The sequence below is a fragment of the Anser anser genome (genome assembly GCF_964211835.1).
Source record: "Anser anser genome assembly, chromosome: 2".
Lineage (NCBI taxonomy): Eukaryota > Metazoa > Chordata > Aves > Anseriformes > Anatidae > Anser > Anser anser.
This window is the reverse complement of record NC_139721.1, coordinates 101889154-101915503: the sequence shown is the minus strand read 5'-3', so window position 1 is coordinate 101915503 and position 26350 is coordinate 101889154. Positions and strand designations below refer to the sequence as shown.

The 26350-nt window shown below is 38.1% G+C and overlaps 1 protein-coding gene across 8 annotated transcripts in view; it reads right to left on the bottom strand.

Moving 5' to 3' along the window:
• SUGCT (succinyl-CoA:glutarate-CoA transferase) overlaps nt 1–26350 on the bottom strand; it is a 338050-nt gene that overhangs the window by 10972 nt on the left and 300728 nt on the right. The window contains exon 15 of one of the 8 annotated variants that reach the window (XM_083822405.1): nt 9756–15580. The exons of the other annotated variants lie outside the window; for them this stretch is intronic. Within the exon in view, the coding sequence (XP_083678531.1) occupies nt 15567–15580 (14 nt within the window). The 3' untranslated portion in view covers nt 9756–15566. Of the gene's footprint in view, nt 1–9755; nt 15581–26350 lie in introns of those variants that run through there. 8 annotated transcript variants of the gene reach the window in all.

Here is a 26350-nt window from a genome sequence, read left to right as displayed (position 1 = left end):
CGGTCAAAAGAGTCAGAAATCATCTCTCCTCACCCACAAAGACTACAGTAGGATTAAGAAACAGAAATTTAAGTCGGACACACCCATGAAGAGGAATGAGGCACAAGGTTAGGAAGCCATCCAAAGCTCACTTGCCTATCCCCTTACTAAACTAAACTTAAAAGACTCTTTTTTGCTCAAGAAGACAACTAAAAAGCTGGGAAACAAAAATTAAAATCAGATTGAAACCAGCCATGCCTAAGCAATAGCCCATTTTAAATGTGCACAGATCAGTTTCATTAAAATATTTCCCCATTCTCTCTTTTTCCACCTCCTAATATTTTTGCTGTTTTCTTTAGCTCCCCTTTAAACTCCAAAGCAAAATGCTTTTACTGACATGCTTTGTAATTTTGGAGTCTTAATCTTAAGCAGCAGGTGCTTAGTTTTAATGGATTTTTTCCATCTCTGAATGTCTGGGAGCATCAGTAGCACCTCCCTCCTACACAGCCCCTCACCTTTGATCCTTTGCCATTTGCACTTGTGGGTTTTCATTTACTGTATTTCTTCTTCTTTCTACAATCTGCTTTTTCACTGCAAAGCCTTCAATCTCTCTTCTCCTTTCTTTTACCTCATATGATTGGAAAGTGCTGTCTCCTAAAAATCCTTATAAAATATGAAGGGCCTGGCTGTCCCTTTCTTCATTTTCAGCAATGCTGTGTCTATTTTACACTGTACTGGCAATTTAAAATGGCCTTAGTATGGTTGTAAATATTTGCATCACAAGAACAATTATATTTTAATTGCCAGAGGTCCCAGGGCTTATCCACACAAAAACTGGAACCAAAATAACAGTTGGTTTTACTTCACACAATTACTTATTTTGGAGCAAGTCTGTGTGTGGGCACTTTTGTTTCATACTAACAGTTTTTGTTTCCATTTAATTTTAGCTTTTTGGGTAATCTGATTTTACTTAATTTTCTCTTATAATTTCCCATTTTGAGTAAACATAAATGATTTTGTACAGATTTAATCTCAAGTAATATCCAAGGAAAAAGCATCTATACTCAGTTTACACTGATATATCTAAAAGTTTGGATTAAAAGTAGTTGTGTAAATTCCTGTTTGCATGTAGAAAGAATGGGATTCGCATCCTAATGTTAGAATTAGAGATGCTGTAATGAGTGAGTACCTGCCCTGCCTTGGTGCTGGTAGATTTCTCCTGAACACCATATGATTTAACAAAGTTTAATCATCTGGTGTTTCTTATATCCAGGAATCTTATATCCCTAGTTTGTGTTTCAGTTAGTCTTCAAAGCATATTTGTATTTGGCTGTTACAGAATAGCTTCTTACATTCATTTGCCTTTCTATTGCTTATTGTATGCACATCAGAATAGAGTTCTTGCTCAAAAAGCAATGACTTGTAGCAGAAGTGACCGCATCTTTATTCCCTAATAACTCAACAGAAATTTGACTGAAAATTCTGCCTTTTAAAATATGAACCTGCATTGTGCTGCAGTAAATCACAAAGGCTCACATAGTTTTCTAATAACTAAATTTTAATTGAATTTTCCATTCTTAACAAGACGACCCAATTCCAGAAAGTCATATCAGCCCCTTCCTTAATCCACAAAGTTCAGAGGCTATCTTCTGCACTGACAGCATGCAAAAATGTTTAAGACTAACACAAATACTTTTCATAGATTATTCTGATTCTTAGGCTGATTTCTAAGCCAGCTGTTCTCTGCCTGATTCAATGTGCAGATTTCATTTTAAAACACAGAATATTCCCTGGTTACCTGCCATATAACTAGATCTTACAGGTGTAGGGCATGTTTGTAATGCTTGTTCATCCAGTTGCAGGAAAAAAAAAAATCATAAAATAAAATACTTTGTCTAGCTTTCCTGTATTCTAATGCTTTCCCCCCAGCGTTCAGATACTGTATCAACTGAAGAATGCCAGGAATTACTTCATGCTTTATATATGTACCTGTTGCAGATTATATTCATTAATTTCAAAGCCAGCTGCTGTTTTTGCTTAAAGTAATCCTTGATGGAACACTTTTTTATGACATAAATCTTTTAACAAGAACTGCTTGCTATGATATAGAAATATTTAAATTTACCCTAATTATAGATCTACTACTTTTCTGTTCTTTTTCACTTAAGTAGGGTAACTAGCATAATGCTCCTCCTTGGACTTACTCTCTCTATAGCAATTTCAACACACAACACCAAATACAAGAGAAAACCATGTACACATAAAAAAACTGTCAGAAGAAACAAATAAACATCTAGTAGATTATTTAGAATTAGTAAGATCAACCATAGAACAGACTGCAGGAGTTGAGAATCTAAACAGAGGCATTTGGCTCCTTGCTCTGTCACCAAACAACCCTGTGATAACAGGCAAATCAGGTTCCTTTACCATACCCTTCTATTTCCCCTACAGTTTTGTTAATCTTGCCTTTTTAGATTATAAAATGTGAAGGACTGGAGTTGCCTCTTACTATTTGTTTGTCTAGTGTCTGACACAATGGGCCCCACTTTGTATTGGAATAAAATACAAATAATAATTTTCTGATATCCTGACTCCCAAAGCTGCTTCAGCAAAGTATGAACCACTGTCCCAAGTTATATCTAATAAATTGTGCATTACTCTGTTGTGGGAGAGATTTCTTTCTAATCCTAAATCCATCTGTCTTGCTGTGCTCCAAGTGATAGTTTCTGGGCAGAGAGCATACTAATTGCAGGATTAAACTCTTAGCTAACTCTTGGGTGGAAACTGTTTCCCATAATGTGGTAGAAAACACATGTTGGTTTCTGTCTGCAGATCCTTGAACATCATAGCCCTGATCCTGACTGGGAAATTTAGGTTCTCTATTGAAGTATGTCTCTGCAGTATAATTTAATTAAAATTAAATAATAACTAGCTATCAAAATGTATTATTGAGACTTTGGTGGCTCCAGAACTGCTTAGCCTGGTTTAGTTGCTCTTTGAAAGGCAGACACTATTGTGCTAAATGCAGTGAATTGAGCACCTCCTCCAAATAAGTAGGGCACAAACTTGGAGATGAAAAATGAACTGTAATTTTGGTTTACTGTCTTAGGATCATTTTAATTTTACAAACACACAGAAATTTGAAACATTTTAAGCACATCTGAAGTACATCTTTGTATATGACATTTAACTGTAATATATATCATTTATGTGGACATGCACACTGAGGTGAATGACTGACATTGCTGATGTGACACAGACTCTTCTGGCAAGCTGCAAGAAACAGCTGGCCTCCAAAATCTTTTCTTCCCATGGGTATATAAGGGGGCACATACCAGATTGGCAGTCACAAACATCAAAATCTTTCAGAAATTATTCTGCTTGTATCTTATCTTCTTAGGGCTCTCCAGTTAAAAGCCATCTTGCTAACAAAACACTAAACTTTCCATAATATTAAAACATACTGAAAATGTTGAAAACAACCTCATATTTCAAGAAGAGCTACATTATTAGGCAAAGCTACTTGTTGTTTTAATCCAATTCTTAAGGTTGTGTTAATGATTGCACTGCAATCAAGAGACATTACTGGCACTAGCACCCAACCAAGAGCCCTGTACTATATTTTTAAATATTTGAACCAAATCCCCATGCCAGACAGCGTTAGTAAACCTAAGAGCAAAGTTAGCTGGGTGAAGGGATTGAATGAAGCAGGGTGAGATATGCAGAGGGCTGGACCAACAGGTAATTTTTGAGTTCAGGAGTTCCAAAAAACAGATATATGTTTGTGAAAACACAGTTCTTCTGAAACATAGAAGAAAGAAAACTGAAAGAACTGGCGGAGGAGCTGGCCGAGCCGCTTTCCATCATTTATCGGCAGTCCTGGCTATCGGGGGAGGTCCCAGTTGACTGGCGGCTAGCCAATGTGACGCCCATCTATAAGAAGGGCCGCAGGGCAGACCCGGGGAACTATAGGCCTGTCAGTTTGACCTCAGTGCCAGGAAAGCTCATGGAGCAGATTATCTTGAGGGTCATCACGCGGCACTTGCAGGGCAAGCAGGCGATCAGGCCCAGTCAGCATGGGTTTATGAAAGGTAGATCCTGCTTGACGAACCTGATCTCCTTCTATGACCAAGTGACGCGCTTGGTGGATGAGGGAAAGGCTGTGGATGTGGTTTACCTTGACCTCAGTAAGGCTTTTGACACAGTTCCCCACAACATTCTCCTCAAGAAACTGGCTGCTCGGGGCTTGGACTGGCGTACGCTTCGCTGGGTTAGAAACCGGCTGGATAGCCGGGCCCAGAGAGTTGTGGTGAATGGAGTCAAATCTGGTTGGAGGCTGGTCACTAGTGGTGTCCCCCAGGGCTCAGTGCTGGGGCCAGTCCTCTTTAATATCTTTATCGATGATCTGGATGAGGGCGTCCAGTGCACCCTCAGTAAGTTTGCAGATGACACCAGGCTAAGTGCGTGTGTTGATCTGCTCGAGGGCAGGAAGGCTCTGCAGGAGGATCTGGATAGGCTGGAGCGATGGGCTGAGGTCAACTGTATGAAGTTCAACAAGGCCAAGTGCCGGGTCCTGCATCTGGGGCGCAACAACCCCAAGCAGAGCTACAGGCTGGGAGATGAGTGGCTGGAAAGCTGCCTGGCCGAGAAGGACCTGGGAGTATTGGTTGATAGTCGGCTGAATATGAGCCAGCAGTGTGCCCAGGTGGCCAAGAAGGCCAACAGCATCCTGGCCTGTATAAGAAGCAGTGTGGCCAGCAGGTCTAGGGAAGTGATTGTGCCCTTGTACTCGGCTCTGGTGAGGCCGCACCTTGAGTACTGTGTTCAGTTTTGGGCCCCTCGCTACAGGAAGGACATGGACGTGCTCGAGCGAGTCCAGAGAAGGGCGACCAAGCTGGTGAGGGGTCTGGAGAACAAGTCTTACGAGGAGCGGCTGAGGGAGCTGGGCTTGTTCAGCCTGGAGAAGAGGAGGCTCAGGGGCGACCTTATCGCTCTCTACAGTTACCTTAAAGGAGGCTGTAAAGATGTGGAGGTTGGTCTGTTCTCCTACGTGCCTGGTGACAGGACGAGGGGGAATGGGTGAAAGTTGCGACAGGGGAGGTTTAGGTTGGATGTTAGGAAGTACTTCTTTACCCAAAGGGTTATTAAGCATTGGAACGGGCTGCCCAGGGAGGTGGTGGAGTCACCATCCCTGGAGGTCTTTAAAAGACGTTTAGATGTAGAGCTTAGCGATATGGTTTAGTGGAGTACTTAGTGTTAGGTCGGAGGTTGGACTCGATGATCTTGAGGTCTCTTCCAACCTAGAAATCTGTGATACTGTGATACTGTGATAGGATAAAGCTCAGCTGGGATAAGCACTTCCCATCATTAACTTCTGTTCCTACCACCTTCTGACTCTTATCTGCCCTCATGTTACAGTGCCCTAACCAATCTATTAGCACAGCAAGGCTTAAGCTGTATCCATATTTCTCCTATTGACACTACTCTTTGTTCTCCTTTGCCAATTAACCACATCTTGGCAAACATTCACCCTTCCACACAGATTATCAAAGTCAATATAAAGACAGAAAAACACCCATAAAAGTTCAGTACACTAGACCTCCCTCTGCAAAGGCCAAATGTAGATGTTTTTGGAGGAGGGGGAGAACATCCAATATTTTCCCCTGATACTTTCCTAGCCTCTAACAATTCACCATCTAGCTCCACTATCCCACCCTCCTCTAATGCATACTCCTCTGCTCTTCCCAATTCTCTCCCTAGTCTCCCATTAACCAACGCCTACTCTAACATCCTGAGGATAATCACCACAAGCAACTTAATACACCATGAGATAATATATCCCATGTAACTCAATTACTCATCAACCTTCAGTGCTCTTTCTTGTTCCCAAAGCCCACAGCTCACCACGGCACTTGCCATTGAACCCTAAGCCTTATTTTCCCTCTCTCCTTCCCCCACTCTTCTCCAAAACTTTCTACTGACCTTAAGTATTGAATACTGTGAATGCTTCATATTCTTCACTGTTCACATTTTTCCTTCATTAATCCATGTACTCCCTCATCTATTTCTCACAGAAACTGACAAGTTGCACATTGAAAGTAATATTTGAGAAACAGAGAAAGATGAAGCAGCACTTCTGACTAAATAGACTATATTTGCTGAATTCTTCCTCTGGATTTGTTAGATCTCTGCAGCTGGGATTTATACTTAATGACAAGCCAAGTAACCCCACTTCGCAGCATGCACTACAACCAACATATTTTAAGCAGGTGTGGGAAAATTCAGCAAAGTACTAATGATTCCTAAAAGTGCTAGCAGAACCTGAATTCATACTGAAAGATGTAACGCCAATTCAACACACAAACTGATTTTTTGTAATTTCTGTGTCTGGCTTATCCAGTCTTCCTAGAGGCTGACCACAAAAAAAAAAAAAAAAAAAAAAAAAAAAAAAAAAAAAAGGTAGAAACAGATTCAGATAAAGAAATCAAATAGGGTGGGAAAATGGGTCTGCTTTAATACAGAGTATCTCTGTATTAATATCTCCGTCTGATATCATTTATTTAATTTTGCAGTATCTAGAACTCTCTGTAGAATTATGCTGTTTAGGTAGATGCAACATCAATCTTAGGGTACCACAGCCTTCTGTATTAGATATGAGAAACAAGATTTCTCATTAAAGAAATCCAAATTCTGTTTTTTCTGGGTGACTCAGAGGAAAGACACAACCTTGGCATCTTTACTTATTCTCCTAGGTGAACCAACAGAAGCAGACTCTATACATAAAATGTCTAGATACTCAGCTTGTTAAGTATAGCACTATGACAAGTTAATCCAGGTCAGCATATGCTTCCCCCCATCTCTTTTTCCAACCAGCTTTGACTCATAATGTGACTAGAGAGAAATAGGGACATAGTTTTCACAAATGACTGAGTAGGAGCTCAGTCTGACTTTGCTTGTGGATCTGAGATGACTGTTGTAGTCCTAATTTGAAGAAAGTACACTCTCTGAAATTCAGTCTTTAATGCAGCTTCAGCTGTGTAATCAAATTAAAAGTAGCCCTAACCATTTATCATCTTTGAAAAGTTCATCTTAATTAGTATTTTTGTGCTGTAGCTGTCCTCTTTTGTAAAGCCTTCTGAATCCTTTTAAAGACGTTATAGAATGTCGGCCTTAATTCTATTAAAATAATTATGTCCTGCTTGGTTCATAGACAAAACATAGACAAATAACATACGTCTGCTTTATATGGTGTGATTTCTGCAACATGTGGAAACTGCTGTTGAAGTCACTGGCAAATGGCAGCATGCGAATAATCCTTACATCTGTGTACAAGCAAACCCACAAGTTTCACAGAAGCTGCTCACATTGGATATTCTTAGAGTGAGAAAGACTGAAAAGAAAATCACGTTGTTTCTGATTAGTTTTAATTAAAGCATTGGTTCATCTCCTTATTCCCATTCATACTAAGGTATATTTTACAACTTGAAAAGATTTTAATAGGATTCAGATCCTGTTTTTAAATTAAGCTCTGGCTCTCCCTATCCATCACATTTAATTTGCAGGCCATAAATATTGCCAGTTTCAAATAAAAGACTTAGGACCAGATTCAACAAACATTTAGTCTTGTAAGCACAGTGTAAAATCAATGTAAAGTTAGGAAAATAAAAAGTATTTAGGAATATAGATATTTTCAATCTACATGTTCCTCAAGATATTTTGAACACTTCAGAAATAATGTTGCTTTTGGAGAGGGCATAAACTGATAGCATGGGTAAAGTAAGCCACTGGGCACTTTAAATTCTTTGGTTTGATATTTCTAAATAAAATTCAGAATAAAAATACTCAAGTACTGTGCTGTTTTCCTTACAAGCTAGCATCAGGTTAGCCATGTCATCTCAGCAAGAGACTGTAGTTATAGAAAAGCTCTTAAGAAATGAGTGAAAAGAAGGGGGAAATAAGAGAATGACTGTGAATGTGAGAAAATAAAGGAAGAAAACACTATTAATCTTTTAATAGAACTGCTTATGTTCATCCACATCTAAATCCTGATCCAATTAAATAAAAATTAATACTGATAATAGTACTATGATCATGTGGAAAAATTCTTTGACTGCACTATATCACTGTAGCATAGGAACGGTAATACACTGAAATCAACCTCTTTCCAAGATTTGGAAATTTTAAGTTAAGTGATAGAAATGGAGGAGGTCTGAGGTTTATTAGAAGACTGAACTGTAAGGTGTGATATTTCCCTTAAGTGTAAATCAAATACTCTCTGTAATATGGTTACAAGTGCTTTAGAATTGTTAAAAAAGGCCAAAATGGGGGGAAAAAAAAGAAAAACCTACAGGATTGATTGCATAAAAAATGAATAAAATTGTAAAAAAAAATATCTCTGATGTGATGAATACTGTTATCAGCTCTTAGACTTACACTTCCAGGATAATTGTATTTCACACTCATTGGTGGTATAAATTTCAAGCACAGCTTGAAGAAGAAATAAGTTTCATACCAGAAAATCAAGATTTTTATTTCAGCTGCTTACATTTCAATAAGCATCCCATTTATACATAGATGTACTGATATTATATAAATGCATTTGGACTTGCATTCATACAATGAGATGTCTACATGACATATGTATTTATATAGCACGCTTATAATTACTTCCATTGATACAGCAGAGGTTTTCAGATGATTATTGCCCTCATGGAGAATATAATTAACAAAAACAGGCACATGCTTTTCAATTTCTTCCTTCCAACAAAAGCCTAACCCTTATGAAATGGTATCTTTCACATTCCCAATACAAATCTAAAGGAGAATAACCATTAGACACAGAACCATAAAATTCTAGCACCTTCACTAACTTGCAATACAGCTTCATGTCAAGTAGTTACTATGTGTGGATATGAATCAGCAAACCATTTCAGCATGTGTCTAAATGACTCAGTCTCCCCAGCTGTAATACACTGATAACAGTATTTGCTGACTTAACTCAGGTTATTTTGAAGACCTAGGTAACATTTGCAAGGTATGCTGAAATCGTAGAGCAGCAGATGCAGTGCTGCAACCACTAAGGACTATTAAACTTCCCTTAGAACAATGCTGCTAAACTTTTTCTGTGTTGCATGCCAATATGCCTTGCTGCAATAGAACTTTACATTTAGACAGTGGGCATGTTCCCTCTGTGGTATGTCTCACTCCACAGTCCTTACTGTCTAGAAACATGGTCAGACAAAGCATCGTGTCTTTCCCACCAATGCATCTGCTTTTCTTTCCAAAAGAAACTAGGAGAGTAAAGGACAACAAAAGTACAGATGAAAGAGAGCAGAGATGTTTACCCACCTGTATCTGTGAGCTGCAAAGGTGCCTGGGTTGCAGAGTACAGACTCATGGAGAGCAGACATAAAGCAGGTGAACAGGCAGTGAGAGAACAGAGCCTGGCACATGCCATTGCTCCTCTGCCATGAGGAAAGGATGGGCCAGTGATGAGTGGGTAGTCAAGGACCTGAGCACATGAAATTCATTTTTCTTCTCTGTTATCAGTGGCCCTAGAGTGACTTAGGGAAAGTGTTCTTTGTCCCTGTGAAAGAGGTATAAGAGTTCTTAAGTGGTTCTCAGGATGCTAAGATTCATGAGTTTATCTACTATTTAGATACAATAGTAATAATAAGTAAGTAAGGTAAAGTAAGGTAAAAATGAAATAAACTGTTATGATTATTAAAGGCATCCCATAATACTGGTTATTTTAAAGAGAGAAAAAAGCAAGACTGCCTTTTTAGCTTCTATGACCTGGCCCAGAAGACATTAACCTTCTGCTATAGATGAACACTTCTAGGGGAAAACGTAACTTTATTAGCGATACCCACTGAACGTGCTTAATATTTAGACAGAAGTGAAACTGCTATCTCTCGCAGATGCAATACATGACTACCAGACTAGACCAGAGTCCTTGAAGAGATTTTAGACTACTAGCGTAAAAACTGCTTTCGGATGGATATGACTTAGGAAATTTGAAGAAAAGGAAAAAAAAAAAAAGGCTTTTAGCAATTCAGATCTCAATGGCCGTATTTTTCTCTTATATGTCATGGACTCTGTCTTGAAGTGAAAAACAGATCATCTTTATAAACAGTCTAATCATCATGTTTCAATTAACACCTTTTTTAGCACAACCTACTGTCCTATTCTCAGTTTCCTCTCAACATACAGATGACAGATCCTGAAAAGGATAAAATGTTTTAAGGTTTTCCAAAGGACACCTTGTGTGAAGGATGTGATACTGAAAGTAGAGAAAATGAACCTTTCAGTTGGGAAGAGAATGTGCCTTTAAGGCATTAATAACAAATGCTAAAACACCAAAAGGAAATTTTCCAAACTGGTTATGATTAGCTGTTTTAATTCTGTACACTGCCCTGAGGAATTTGAACACCCATTGAAACCAAGGATCTTCCTTTAAACAAGGAGACATAAAACATAATCCCATAGACTTTAAGGCAAGTAACTTCCAAGGGATTTGCTACAGCGATTTATTTGCAACAGGTTTGCTGCAGTAATAACTTTTCACTGCAAGTACACAATGTCTGTCTTTTGCAAAATACTTCCACTTCATTTTCTATCAGAGGGCCACCAATCCTTCGTGCCAGGATTTCATAAAATTAATAAATCTACTTCCATAATCCTTGCTGCCTTTACTGACAAATGTAATAAACTACAGGATGCAAAACTCTGGAAGCCTACTGGGATTTATTTCCTTTTTTTTTTTTTTCCTTGACAAGCTTTACAGAGTAGCACTTCTGAGACATGCTCATGTGCTGTAAACCTAATCCTTAGCAATTTCCTCTTTTCTCAAATAACCCAAATATTTTATGAATAGTGAAGGATTTCCTTTATCAGACAACACTTGCTTTTTTTTTTTTTTTCATATGAGTTGTTCTCAAGGAAATGCATTTTTTAGAACAATTGGATGTTCTCAAGTTGACATTCATAGGACACACTCCTAACAAAGCATGTAAAATATAACCAAGAAGAAAGTTTGCTGTAGTTTAAAGGCACTACACAGAAGTGGGAGAACTGGTGGGACTTGAGACCAAAACAACCTTGTTTTTTCTGTCCTCATCATCGTATGTCTTTTGGTGCTACTTTTTATTCCCATCAATCTCTGTAGATTTGCTTTTCTACTGCAGGAGGTGGCACATGGATGCATTTTTCAGCATTGATGGGCCAGTGAAGTCACAGTCTTCTGCTACTTTCTTTTGTCAGTCCTCTTTTCCCTAAAATGTGGGTGACACCATTCCATCTATAACAGAAGGTTTCACCATACTGATAGAACAATTACATTTACTTGCATGTCTTCTTCAGCCAGGCCAGCACCTATGCAACTCTTCTCTAGATTGAGCTCATCCTTTGGCTGGTGTAGTTTTAGTGGGCAAGTGTATTAGTGCACATGCACATCTACGCTGATAAGAAGTGACCGTCTGGAAACAATTCCTCAGTGCAAAGTTTACTATAGCACCAACCCATCTGCTAAAAATTCTTATTTTTGCTGTAGAAAGAGAAGTGTGACTGGAATCCAGCTCCTAATGACAAAGCCAGGACACTGGTTCCTATCACCTTCCTGTTCCCCCACGTAATGGCTGCAATCACAACTGTACCTCATCCTTCTCTGCTAAGAGACACCCTTGATTTACCTGGGAAGTGGGGAATAGGGCAATGTAAGCACAACGACTCCATTATTTCTTGTTTATTCTAAAAGGACTGATAAAGGGATAAACAAAAATCTTGGCTGAAATAACTGTGAGGAAAAATGGTTGAGATTTTTTTTGACATTTAGTTACCTATAGGAAGTCTTAAGATGGTCTAAAACTCGCTCCTCAGAAAGAAGAGCTGCTCAGAAATTCCTTAAATTGACAAGCAACATTTAAGAAATTAATCAAATGGAATTAATTTTTATTTTGCTGCACATACAGCTCCAAATCAAATATTACAGGAGCACAGAAAAACTCGAGAAAATGCCCCATGAGGCAGGGAAAACAATTAGCGGGCAAAAAAGAGAAGTATTCAGCACATCCCTCACCCTAGAAGTCCAAGCCAATTACAGTAGAAATAGTCAGTGATTCAGCACAAAGGTTCCTTGGCAGACTAGTGAGGAAAAGGCAAGACTCCAGCTGGGTCACTCAGAGAAACAAAAATGCAACAGTACATCATAAGGGCAGGATTTGAGTTTGCAGCCCTTAAAAAAGGGGGCATTTAATTTAGTACATGGCATTCTTAAAAGGTCCTTCTTCAATTGTATTTCTTCTTGAGATTGTGAACACAAAGTTTCCATTAAAAGTGGTTTGTTATCACAGGGTCACAAAGTTCTCCAACCATCAAGGGTCTCTGCTGTAGTTCAAATGAAAGAATGATGGTTTTTTTTTGTTTGTTTGGTTGGTTTTTTTTTGGGGGGGGGGGGGTGAACTCTAATACTTCTGGGATAAGACAGAGTGCAAACCGAAATTTCACCATCCTGGATTCCTGGATTCTTTATCGAGTTTTACTAAAAGAGAGAAGAGGGAAAGAGAAGGAAGAAGAGGGAAAGAGAGAGAAGGAGAGCTTTGATTATTGTTTTTTTGTTTGTTTGTTTTTCCGATGGGAGAGCCAAAACTTTGGTTATTGTCAGAGAAAACCCAGAATGAGATACAGACCTTCGAACTGCCCCAGAATGATCACTCTTAGTTTCTTGAGTATGCATGAGCCATCCTTAAAATGAGTTTGGGGAGAGTTAGAGAATAGAAAAAAAAATATGGAGAAGATAAGAATAGAGGAAAAGGCAACCAAAAGCAGGGAAATCAAGAACTACAGAGGCAAAGAAAGAAGTTGGAGGATGAGAGCAAAAAATAATATAAAAAGCAGCAGGAGCAGTGGAGAGTTTGATGTTAAAAGTGATGAAAAGATAACTGAGATGCTTATCAGTGAGATTCAGAAGAAAGGCTGGTGGAGCAAGAAGATGGCAGATACAAAGCAGAGTCATCATCACTTGCAACTGAGGAAGTCCATATGATCACAGGAATTTTTCATAATGTGCTCAGCCAGCTGTGGTTGGCTCTGTGAATAATGTAGCTGGGAACAGGGGTGAAAAAATGAGCTAAGAGACAATGTGGAAGGAGCCAACAGCTGATTTGACAAAAGGCAGCAAAAAGGAAAAAAAAAAAAAAAGAAAAAAGAAAGAAAAAAAAACAGATAATTTGAATGGATTACATCTGAAAAAAGTCAACTTCACTGGCTTGAGCATCACTGACGAACAGCATCATAAGGACATGGAAAGCAACTTTGAGATAGATTCTCAATTCCCTCCGCAATCAAAAGGTCTCATCCAAGAAGAACGGCTTTTAACAATGAATTACTCTTAAAGATAAAACTGCAGACAGTAAAAATTGTATCCTTCAGGAGTATTTAAAAAGCATATGTGTGTATGATCTTTTTAGCTTAAAAATAAAAAGATGTAGTTTAAATAAAAATTTGTTTGTTTATTTTTTTAATGTTCATGTCTTCTAACCCTTTTTGCCATAATAGAGCCGCAACATATCATGATACGAAAACTGCTCATGCAAAACTATTGTCCTTACCAATGGTGCCAGAAACGTGAGTTTCATAAATTTTACTGTACAGCTGGAGGAGTATGTGCATGTGTTACTGTTCCACAGCACTCATATAAAACATTTAGAAAATAATCATTTTAAGGTGACACTGTCAATTTTTAAATACTAGATGTCTTTTTTTTTTTCCACTGTATTGTTTCAGATAACACCTGGCAATACCATAATTGAAAGTGAAAAAACAATCTATTTCCCACAGCTCCAACACAGTCTGCTTTCAGACAGCAGGTTTCACAAGAGCTTTTAGAAGAGGTTGTGGGATCTCCATCTTTGGGGCTTTTCAAGCCAAAACCCTAAGTGACCTGGTCTCAATTCAGCGCTGAACCCGCTCTGACCAGTGTGATTCTCTGAGTCAGATCATCACATATAGACAATTTCAGTATCTCCTTCTTGCTAGTCAATCTCACCAGTAGGGCACTATTCAAATATTGTCTTCACTTAACATTAAAGACTATGTAAAGGTAAATATAGTATTTAAATAACTTCATTTCATCAGCGAGGGAGGGAGAGTGGGGAACTCAGTATCAAACACAGGCAAAAGGGAGGGTAAAATGTAAACTGACAAAAAACTAGGGAGGGATCACAAGTAAGCTTCTACAGTGCTGTGTCCTCTTTTATTACTCACTATTGCACTTGTTTTTCATGTAAAATTCATTGAACGTGGTGCTACATAACTTTTAATAGGTTTCTGTTCTACCCACAATGTATGAGATTAGCCAGCTAGATTTCAAATTGACTGTTTCAATCAAATCTCTTATAATGCTCTCGCCACTTTCACAAGGGGAAAACACGAAACTTCTCAGGGTTTTCAGATGTCATGCAAAGGCATTACCTTGAATCTCAAAAGGTTTATGGTCTGCGGCCTTTTTCCTTTTGCATTGGGGAAATGAGAGTGGATAGAGCATCTTGTTAACAACAATTTCTGTGGTTCTCGAGACTGCCTGGATGTCCTTGTCTCGTCCCTTGTTGTATGGCTTAGGCCTTTTCAATTGTTTACAATCAGACCAGTAAGCATTTTCTAAAATCATAACTGTTTAAGAAGCATGGCATGCAAAAATCATTTCTGAAAAGCTCACATGTTTTAAATATACTAAATACTTTTAAACCTGAAAAAAAATGAATAAACTATAAAAAGAGATAACTTTTCAGATTTTTTGTCTGTCTGTGGATTTACATTGTCCCTGCAATATGCCACAAGCATTAAACTTTCAATTGGAAGCAAATGAGAACAATTCTCAGCCACCTCTTTCATAAAAACCCTTCAATCATTTGTAATGTTTTTTGACCAGTAAATAATAGAGCTGCTTCACTGAGCTATTTAAACCATATTACTTACAGCTGGAGAAAAATGAGGAACAGTCATTTTCTGGAGAGGCCAAAAAATATGATACACCCATGGAAACTAAATTAGATTAGGATTTCTTTGCCATTGGTTTGAGAAGATAAAGGATAACCTTTTCAACTTTTACTTTGCCTGGCATTGCATTTATATTTTCTCATGAAAGATCTTGAACATAGAACTTCACAAGTGTTAATAGGTTTCAGTCCTATCACCAATGTGCTGAAACTAAATACAGATGGAACTACTGAAATATTGCTGTAGCTGAAATGTCCATGCTGAGGCTTCTAGAAAAACAGCAGTCAGTGGCATTTAATTTTTCCTTAATTACAAGGTGTCAAATTAAACACGACTGTGCAAAGACTTGTTAAACAGACTCCTGAGAAAGCATCTTTACAGATTTCTTTTTCTTTTTTGGTGGGGTGGGGTGGGAGGAGATATAGGTATAAAGTTATATACTGCATTTTGACTTGCTACTTACATGGGATGAAATTTGATCACTGCACAGCACATCTCAGCACAGCGTCCCCACAGGCAATGGAGACTTGCTAATAAACAAACAGGGCTGCTCTCCAGTAATGGACAATTCCTATTCCGCAATGCTTGAAGAATCACCACCGAGGGGCTTTGGGAAGAAGGAGATGTTAAATTTGGGAAGCACAGTGGATCCATTGTATTCTGAACCTCTCACCATTTTCCATTACTTTCTCATTAAAAAATGGAACATTTGAAGGCATCTTCAGAGTACATAGTTGAGTTATTGCTATTGTTTTTAATCTAGACAGAGGCCAAAGCTGAACCAAGAACTGCACAATTAGAAGAAAACAACCCTCAATCTGAAAAGTTTTCAGGCTGAACTTACACTATTGAACTACATAATAGTAAAAAATCTCAAAAATACAGCAAAAAAAAAAAATACCAAAATGCATTTACTGAAAGGAGAGGTCGAATAAATAGGTAGAAAATGGTCAGGTTTTCAGCCTAAACCAAGATGGTCTATGCTAAAGAGCGAGCAGGCAGAACCTGTTCTTTGCATCTCACACTGTTCCCAGACAGAAAGCTTTATGGGAGAGAGTTACAGAATAGGCTGGCAAGTTACCTTGGGTGTAATAAACAGACATACAGCCTTTCTCTCCTGCATCTTTTAACTTAACTAAGAGAAGCAACTCAGGAGCCTTTCAGAAACCCATTCTTCTATGAGTAATTAGAATATTCACAATAAATTTGACCAAAGAGCTGAGACCATTCCTTCTATGCTGACTAGTGTTATGTTATCTCTGTGCTTCTTTTTGCTTTGTACAGTTTTGTTCCCTCATGTGTTACACCTAGATTACAAACTCCACAGAGAAGGGTCTACCTTTTCATTTTATTTCATTTATGGCTGTGGCACAATGTAGATGGGAATCTGACCTCCAAACATATGTTGTGAAAGATCAGTGAAGGACTCCACCACCACAACCAATTTGTCCTATACAGAGTTCAACCTTGTAAGTTAACTTCCTCACTGTTTTCATGGCAATAAACCAAACGTTTGCCCTATTATACCTTACACCGAAATTTAAGGTGTTTTTCCAAGAGCATAAGAAGCCAAAAGCACAGATTATGGTCCCCTAATTTAATAGAGAGACCATCTTTCTCTCATCAAGCAGACAAAATGTATGCATGAAACACTTTTGTACATTAAAAACAAACAAAACCCAACAACAACAAAAAAAAACAAAAACCAACAAAAAACAACAAAAACCAACAAAAAACAATTACGGTGAGCCTCAGTAATTCTGATCTCTGCTTACGAACAATATATATAACTTAGTTAATGATATACATTGCATATGCAACCTCAATTAATTGTTTGCCTCATAACAATTTGGAGTATCAGGGAAAAATAATATCTCTCAGCTGTGGTGCTGGCTGTGGTTTTAGTTTGTTTTGCTTTTCCATTAGGAATCTGGTATTTGTGGCTGACATTTTTATTGCATTAATGGCAGGAAACAATATGAAAAGAATGCAGACAGAAGTGGAAAGCATTAACAGAAACATTTAGAACCATTGCAGGGACATTCTAATTATGATGGTGAGTAATAGTCATGTAGTGGAAAAGGCCAGGTTCAATGAATGTTCAAGGAACAAGCTTCACACTTTAAAATTTAATTTCAAGTCTAAAAAGCTGAAGATATGTAAAATCTTAATGAGTGTTCACTCTTTGCAGCTTTGTACTAGATATGGACCCCTTCACTTCTGGAAACTGCCAAATAAAACACCATGAGACAGAAAAAAAAATTATCTGTATCTTCACACAGCTTCACTGAAAAGTCCAATTATTAAAAAAAATACGCTTGGTTAAATCTCTAATTCAAGGTGCTACTCTTTGTTTTAAGTTGTTTGTCTTTGCAAACACAGCTTGGGTTTCTGGCATTTGAAGATAAAGGCTGAGGCATGATGAAAATTTGGGGTCAATGTGTCATGCTCTATTTGTTATTATAGTAAGAAGCACAGTATATTCTGTACCAATTGCATTTACTCATTGCCATATTTACTTTTATTAAAAAGCAACAATAAAAATATCACTGTTTAGTTTTGCTCAAAGATGCAACAGATTTTGCCATTTGTTGAGAAACAGAATACATCCAAAAAAAAAAAAAAAAGACAGCTTATCATGGAATTTATGTATAACTGGAGATATATCTAGCTTTGTCTTATTAAATAAGGACCAGATCTAACTGCCAGTGAAGTTAACAGAAGACTTCCCCTTACACTTCAGCAGGCATTGGATTAAAGCATTGTTTTTTGGTGAGTCACAATTTGCTACAGCTGTCATTTTATCAGTGTTGCAGACCTTATTTGTGAGTTTCAGTACATGTTTTCCTTTCATTCTGAGTTTTAGAAGTTGCCTTGTGGGCTAGGAAGGAGGATGGCTTTTTCAGGAAATTGTGTATTTAAAAATCCTTTTTTCAAAGACAACTGAATGTGAACTGTATTGATCTAAATATAATGATCTCCACACCAATAGTTCAGCTGCAAAGGATAGCAACTAAGCTCTATACAGTGACTGCACTTGGGCCCTTCAAACTCCTGTACTTGGGAGTAGCTGTACATATTCCATATGTACATATGTACATATTATTGTACATAACTAGTTCCACAGGTTCAGAGGGACTAATCGCTTTTCAGTGGTTACTGATGTACATGGGTGTTAGCAAGAACAAGCACCAGCAGAGAGAAAACGTATCCTTGGAGGGAGCTACCAAACAGAAAATACATGAGGGGTGAGGAACAAAGAGATATTTCAAGATGAGGTACTGCACACAAAATAGATGAGTCATGGAAAAGATGCTAAGTGATTCATTAATACCAGAAGCTTAGCCAATAAAAAATGCCCACGTATGAACTAGTGACCATGCTTTTACAGTACTACCAAATTATTTGCTTTTGTAAATTTAACATAAGAAAAATTCCCATTTTGAAAATTTATTATGCAATTAGTTGTCATTTGAATAAACTGTATGCATGGCTGTGATACCGGTTGCTCAAAATACTGAGGAGTTTACAGTTTTTGTTTTAAAAAAGAAAAACACTAGGAACTTAAAGTCCTGCCAATTTTTCCTCTCTGCCAAGTCCTATTAGCATAAATGAACGGTTTATTTTAAGAAATGCCTGATAAATTACTCTACACAATCAGTAATGAGGGTACTGTCAGCAAAGGAGAATCATTTCCAAAATTTACTTGGCACAAATGAGTGGTTGACTAGCTCACAATCATTTTACATGGCCTGAGGCCCTGTTTTATTCCATAAATCTGCCTGACCTCTTCAGGGTGAAAGTACATGGTTCTATAGAAAAGGTAGCTGAGCAAACCTGTTGCCTTTGTGCATTTCCACCTTTTCTATCTGTCTTTTCTTTTTTTTCCTTTTCCTTTTTCTTTTTTTTTTTTTTTGTTGTCGTTGTTTTAATGAACACATTCAAACTCTCTAGCTGTAGGAATATTCTTCTAGCTTCATCTTCTTCAGCAGACTGGAGCTGCATCCTTAAAATAATTGTCATAGGTAGTATAAGATTGCACATATTTTTCCTATTATGAACTACAATAAACAAAAACATAAAACCAAGAAGAATACAATGTCTTAAGAAAAAATGAGATGCCACGAGTCTCCATCCTGATTAAGTTACTCTCTTACCATTAGTGTGTTATCTAACAAATTGATTCTCTTTCCTTTTTAGAATATAGTTTCAAAAGTAGAGAGAAATCCCTTGGCAATTATTGCTGTGTCAATTAGCAACTGAGGCCAATAATCATTCATCATCTCTTCTAAACATTCCCTGGTATAAGTCTCTAAATACTTCACTCATCATTGCTATGGAATTCATTACATTAAAGGAGGGGAAAAACCTTTCAAAGAAATAATTTAAGATTATAAGATTAAAAAAAGGCCTAAGAAATTGCTTATCCTCTCCTCTCCCACTAATGCATATTATTTCCAATTGTCATTCTTTTTTTTTCTTTAAATTCTATTGTTAATGCTTTGTCCAGCCTATTTTTACAAGTCCCAACTTATGGTTTTCCAACAGTCCCACGAAGACCTCTTGACTGGTTAAAAAGTTTTTATTAAAATTTTCAGAATATCTCTAATATGGTTGGTTTACTCTAAGTTAGAATACTAGATCAGAACCTTTTGTGTTCCCTAGTAGGATACAAAAGTGTCCAATGTAATTTGCATGGCACTTACTTTGTGTATAATGTGCCAAGTTCTTCATGTGTAACCATACATTAAATATACGGTTAAACATTCATAACCAGCTAAAATGTCTAACACAATATGAGTATTCAGGCAGGCTATATAAAGTACAGATGAACAGAAAAGGTCCCACAAGTCTTGTGAAGTTTCGTAGTAAAAGGATATGCACCAACTGCCTCCCAAAAGATATGTTGTGAATCCCACTCTGCTTGTCAATGCACAGCTGTGGTATTGTCAGTTAGATGTCACACTACCTTTTTTTTCAACAACAAAGAGAAGGGCCTAGAGAGCGGTGCAGATTACCCTGAGCTGCAGGAGAGTGCTGTGCAGACTCAGTCCTGGAGCTGAACCATCACACTGACTGACGGGTCCAGAATACAAGCTTTCTGTGCCGTATCCAAAGGTATCTGTAACAACTATTAAACCTCGGGTGGAAGAAGAGGCCAACTCAAAGTAGAGTAGACTAGCAGTCATCCCATGTTGAGGCTTTTGCTCAACAAAAACTTTCAATCCTGAGATGACTGTGAGTGATGAAACCACTCACTAGAAAGGTTTGCAAAGATGGTTTCCCTTCTCTGCAGGAGGGATTTTAGCCACAGTAAACTCAGACCAAGCAATGTATGTGAGTTTAAATGTAGCCTGACATTTCAGAAAAGTTTACCTCTGCACAACTGTAACTGTGTGAAACAGCAAGAAAAACCCTATTCAGAGACTCTAAAGTCTCTCAAGCTTTCTCGCTTTTCCATATTAAGTTGATTCCAGGCAGCTGCCTAATGAAATGCTTGTTTCTCCAGAGTAGGGTTCTGAACATGAAACGTTACTTAAGCCACATGAAGCACATTCTGCCTTTTTTTTTTTTTTTTTTCTGCCAGAAAGAGCACTGAGGACCAAGAAAACAACCTGCCAGGTCAGACACCTTCCTGGAAGAAGGCTGCATCTGATCTCTTGAGTCCAAGATTTCACATCAGAAGAGGAAAAGGTTTTTCACTTTTGGGTAGTTATTCTGACATTGCAATGGGTACAGTGTGAAAGCAAAACAAATCTGAAGCATCTCTCGGGATGAGTTTTTATTTTCTCTATTTTTCTGTGAGACTTGTTTAAACAGCTTACAGGTACACAGAACAGTAATGGGGGGAAACTGGAAACTTCCACTCCACGCAAGTGGTGTGCTCTCCTGCAGCTACAGCTGCGTGCTCACAGGTTCTGGCCACAGCACACCTTCAGAGCCGCCTGTAGAAACTCAGTCAATCAAGAGTGCCTTGGCCATATGTACTTTCATGTTAACTTTTCCTTCGAGCGAACTAGTAGTTGTTCAAGTTGTTCAAGTAGTTGTGTCAAAAGATTAACATCTTTTGTACATTGTACAGATGATTAACATCTTTTGACACAACTACTTCATTATTTTGCTTCTTTTTGTACTGCTCATTCACTTTGCTTTTGATTTTGCAGGGGTACTATCTTCAGACCTTCCTCTGCTAGTAACCTTAGCCTTCAGTTTTTGCTATTGTTGCCAGCAGATTTTTGGCAGCTGGGCCAGATATGGTTGCCTACTTAATGGTATCAAATCATTGACTTTTTTCACTGATCTCTAATTCATCGTATGGTCTATTGTTTCCATTTTGCAAGCTCTTTGCCAAATTTGCTTTCCTGATGTTCTCTGAGCATTCAGCCTAACATGGCCTATTTTGTGCTAAATTGTTTGAAATCTACTGCCAGGCATGTTTAGTTTTCAGACACTGTCTTGTAGTCCAGACCTTGCAAAGTATGCTTTTAGATATACCTCAACTCCTGTTTCAGCCTTTGTTTGAATGTCCTCCAGCAAGCCTTAAAGCAGCTGAAAAAGTAAGCTTGTCTAACCATCAAAACAGTTTTTTTTTCTTTTTCTTTTCTTTCTTTTCTCTTTTTTTTTTTTTTTTCTTTTTCCCAGGGCTAACCGTTCATGAAGCTGTTCAACCAAGTGTCAGAATGCTCTTTCTGTGCTTCCACCTTCCACCTTGGTGTTCATGTCTGGCTAATAAACCAGCTGGCTCATTTCATAGACATTTATCAGCAGCTCTGAAGTATATTTCAGGCTCACTATATCACCCTTTAAACCTTCCAGGATTACTGTTCAGTCCTCTTTAAACAAAATCCTATTTTGCATGTACAGCTCATCCCTAAGAGAGCAAAATGGAGTAAATTCCTGTGGCAAAGGCTACATCAGACTGCAGTGGCTGGTATAGAAGCTGATTTATTGCCTGCTCATTAGAGGACTGCTTGAAATCTACCATGGGAGAGGCAGTTTTTGTTCCATAAAGCCATGTGTATTGTATTCTGGAAGACACATCCTGTTCTGTGCATCTGCCATAGGTAGTGATTTTCCTGTGAAGCACCTTCTGATAGATTTTGAGCAAACAAGACAGTTGATAACAAGTTATTGGGTGCCAAAAGGTGAACTGAAGGAACTGCATTTCAAAAAGCACAGCTCTGGTTTTCCTTTTTATTTCCCAACTTTAAGCAAACATTCTGTGCTGTTTGATTTGCATTAGTACTGCTCCCAAGCACCTTCAGAACAAAATAGCATTGCTTTAGATGACCTACAGAGTTTTAGGAACAGTCCCCGCCTTCTGGATTTCCTCACTGTTTTAAAGGTCTCTGATCATTCCAGAAGTTCACTAATTCTAAAAATGGCAGGACTCCTTTCACTTTGAGAGCTTTCCTAATTGCTCTGACTTTTCCAGGATCTTGCGGCCACCCAACAGATGTCAACTAACAAAGGAGTTTTTCTCAAGTTCTGTGCATCTACATTCAATCTCATATTCTGCTCCTTACTTAGTGACATTGACTTTCTCTTTTATCAGATCATTCATTTTTAATATATCTGTCACCAGCCCCAAGCTCTGGGAATCCATCCTAGTGCCTCAGTTTACACTGGAACACCTTAGATGTTGGACTCAGGTTAAAAGCATTCACACCAGGTGATTATTTGCCAAAAACTGCAGTCAGTGTTGTCATGCTGCTCAAGGACTTACCACAACATGGTAAAACTCCATCTTAGCATCACAAGCAGTGATGTTAAGCAGATGATAGATTAGACAGTACAATCTTCACTGGTGGTGATAAGCTGCAACTTCTTTACAATGATATATTTAGTGGTTTGGCTAAATGAAGATCCTCTGTTTACTCCAAAATTTCTTCAGCATTAATTAGGCATCTGAGTCATTCTCTGGAAATTTAATGGATACAGTGATGTCTTTTCTTAGTAGGTTTGTCAACTTTTTGTCACAGCTCTGCCATAACAAAACTCTGAATTTCAGTCACCTCACTGAATGTATATAGGGGATTGCTTATTTCTGACTTCCACTTGTCTTTTGTGTGTCTGGTTCCTTGAAATATGATCTTAAATTTTCTGAAAATGGTTGAAGAAACTCACAGGGGCTATCTTGTCTCCTTTCTCATGTTCAGGAAATAATGCTTTTGCACATGAAACATCACTTGATTTTTGGGATTCTTCGCTACAGGCTGCACTTTCTCTTTGACTTCATGTGCCTGCATGTACATCATGAATACCTGATTCTACTCCTACAGATTAATGTGGACAATAACCAGCTTGGTAGGATTAGACTGCTGAATGGTTTAACAATCCAACCAGAGTCAACTGATAAAGACCTAATACTGTAGTTCCAAAAATGAACAGAATAGTTGGTATCCTTCTGTGGTGCAATGAGTTTCTTTGGACCTATGCAAGGCAGCCAGTGGACATCTTTCTTTTAACAATAATCTCTGTGTTCTCCATCTCTATTACTGTATGGGGTTTTTGTTTGTTTGTTTTTCTTCTGAGATAGCTGCAACACACTGGACGGAAAGTGTTGCTACGCTCACTGCTTTTTACCTGTTTTCCCAGGAGCCAGGCAATTTTCTTTCTGTCTTCTGAATTGTTTCTCTCAGCGCATACCATGCATCATGATGCCTGCATTCCTGGTCAGTCTGTCTCTGCCCTGCTTTCCAATTTCCTTCAGATCGGCTCTGTGAACTTGTTCTGCACTAGTGACACTGTTTTGATCCTTTTCCTAGACAATTCAGCTGTCCTTGCCTTTTGGGGAAATTTCTCAAGGCTTAGATCTGCTTCTTTCAACAGCTTCTCCTGTATGCTGGAATCATTTGCCCCATATACATTTCTGTCTCTCATTAAGCAACTTTTTATATCTCTAAAAGTACACGTGGATGCCAGAGCATGTGACTGTCAGGCAGGCATCTATTCCCCCTTCTGTTTCTTGGGTTTGGACAAAAACACAGTCACATTCTTTCTGGGGTCACAGTATATCAAATACATCTATCAGCTGCTACGGTATTTTAGGTATTATTAGTACCAACGTCTCATTCAATTCTCTTTTTTACCTGAAGTGACAGTAAAACTTTTATCACAATTTCCTCATCTTTACCCTCCTCAGTCAATGCTTTATTCAGTACATATTTGTACTGCAATGCTTGAGTAAGGATTTTTTGTATGGAAATTCAATATTCTTAGCGATACTAGTGTCTCATGGCTGCTTATTGCCACATGACTGCTGTTTTTCTCTCTTTAAGGCTCTTGCTTTATTTGTCTTTCAGTTATGCTTTATTCTTGCTGTCATTCTCACTCAATTGACTTTTATATCGCTGTTCTTTACAGTATAAAGGATAATAAGTGAGAGTACCTCCTATTTGTAAAGTCCAATGGTATTGTATTGAGAGAATTACCAGCAGAGATCCTTCAACTGCAGTTAACATCTCAGCCACAACTACGCAATCTAGCTCTCTGATGATTTCTCCAAATCTTTTTCCTCTTGAGATCAGCACTTTTCTCGACCAGCTCCATGCCCTGCTCAGCAAGAACAGACTTGAACAAAAAGTCAGAATCTAATGGATTACCCTAGCCCATATATAAAACTAGTGAGGCAACAAAAGACTGCATTATGTGGCAGAATGCTCCACAGTGGCTGCTGACTTTGTCCCAGAGAGGCTGCCCATTGTCTCAAGTATTCTAACCACTTACTTCAAACTAGCTGCTGAGAAAAAAATATTTTCATACTTATACAAAGCACTGAAAGCCAAGCACAAGACAAACTGCAGAAGAACATCACTGTAACAATGAAGCACAGCCTGTGCTATTCAGGACCTTAAGCACAGCAGCTAGAACCAAGGGGTGAAGCCAAATGCACAATGTTACTGACTGGTGACAGCTCCTAGGACAAGCAGGATAAAAGGAGGGGGAAAAATCCCCAAAAGATGGCTTTCTTTTTCAGTTATTCGTGCATGAGTTATTCTGTACGTCCTGTAATTTCTGTGACCTCCAAGCCTGCCTAGGATTATGAATACCTATTGTTGACTTAATTGGCAGAATAACAAGAAACCATCTGCAAAACAAATCCCAGTTTCTTATCCTCTGCTGGTTCTGGACACATTATGACTTTAGGGAAAAGAATAATGGGTTTTGTTTCTATGAACCATCACAGACTGGATGCTTTCATGGTTCAAGGAGCCGTTTCTAGTGTACATCAGAGAACCAACATCAGCAGAGATTTCACAAAGGCCTTCATAGTATCAGGTACCCATCTGACATGGGCTTTGTTATATGTCCAGAATATTAATGCCAGAATGAAAGGGCAGCATTAAAGACTAACAAAAAAACTTTGCCCTTGCTAGTAAATTCTGGGAGGAGCTGGGTGGACACACAGGTGGACAGAAGATACAAGGAAGACCTAAACAAAGATGTTGTAGAATTACAGTGCACAATAAAGGAAGCAACTTTCACTAGTGATGTGTATGGACTATATCCCTTTGTGATAAATTAATTCTGCCTAATCCAAAATGATAGCACATATGGTACTCTGAGCACTTCCTGTTGCACAAGATCTCCTTTAGTATACAGTATATGGAAGGCATATGCCTACACTACAGTTGCCTGGGACAAACTGAAAAAAAAATGTGCCTGAGAAACCTGCGTGGAGGTGGAGGGATTAATCCCCAATACACAAGTATTATGAAACAAAATGTGAAAAAGAATGTAGTAATTTAAACTTAACAGCTTCTTTACACAATCAAAATACTATTCAACGTCATGTAGATAACAACTGCAATACACAACATATATGGTTTACATCTATCTTTTAGGCCTATGAAGTAGGATTACAGAAGAAAGAAGCACTAGTTCGATATACTTTATTATATTTGTTAATTTGATGCAACAGCATTGGAAAATACAATTTTATATCATATCCTATATGGTGAGTTGTCAGATAAAAGTACCCTGGTAAATGCAGATTGTCGTAATAATTTGACTTTCCTATTATATAGCTCTTCCACATCTACAGAGATGAAAATCTATTCAACCATCCTGCTTTTTATTTTAGGCTGAATGTTACTACTGGGAGACCACCACCAGTAAGTGAACTGTACATCCATTATATCTTAAAGTTCAGATTAAAATTGTTTTCTCTACCGACATGCCTCAGTCATTACGTTTCATAGTTACAGCATTTAGGAAAGACTGGAAATATGACGCTTGTGGAAGAAGACAAGATATAATCAAAAGTTGTGAGTCTTTCAAAGGCTGTGTGAGTTGTACACCAATTACATCTGTACCCAGAAATAACTTCTGAATTAAGTATAATTGCATTCCTGCCTAGATTGGTGTCATTGGC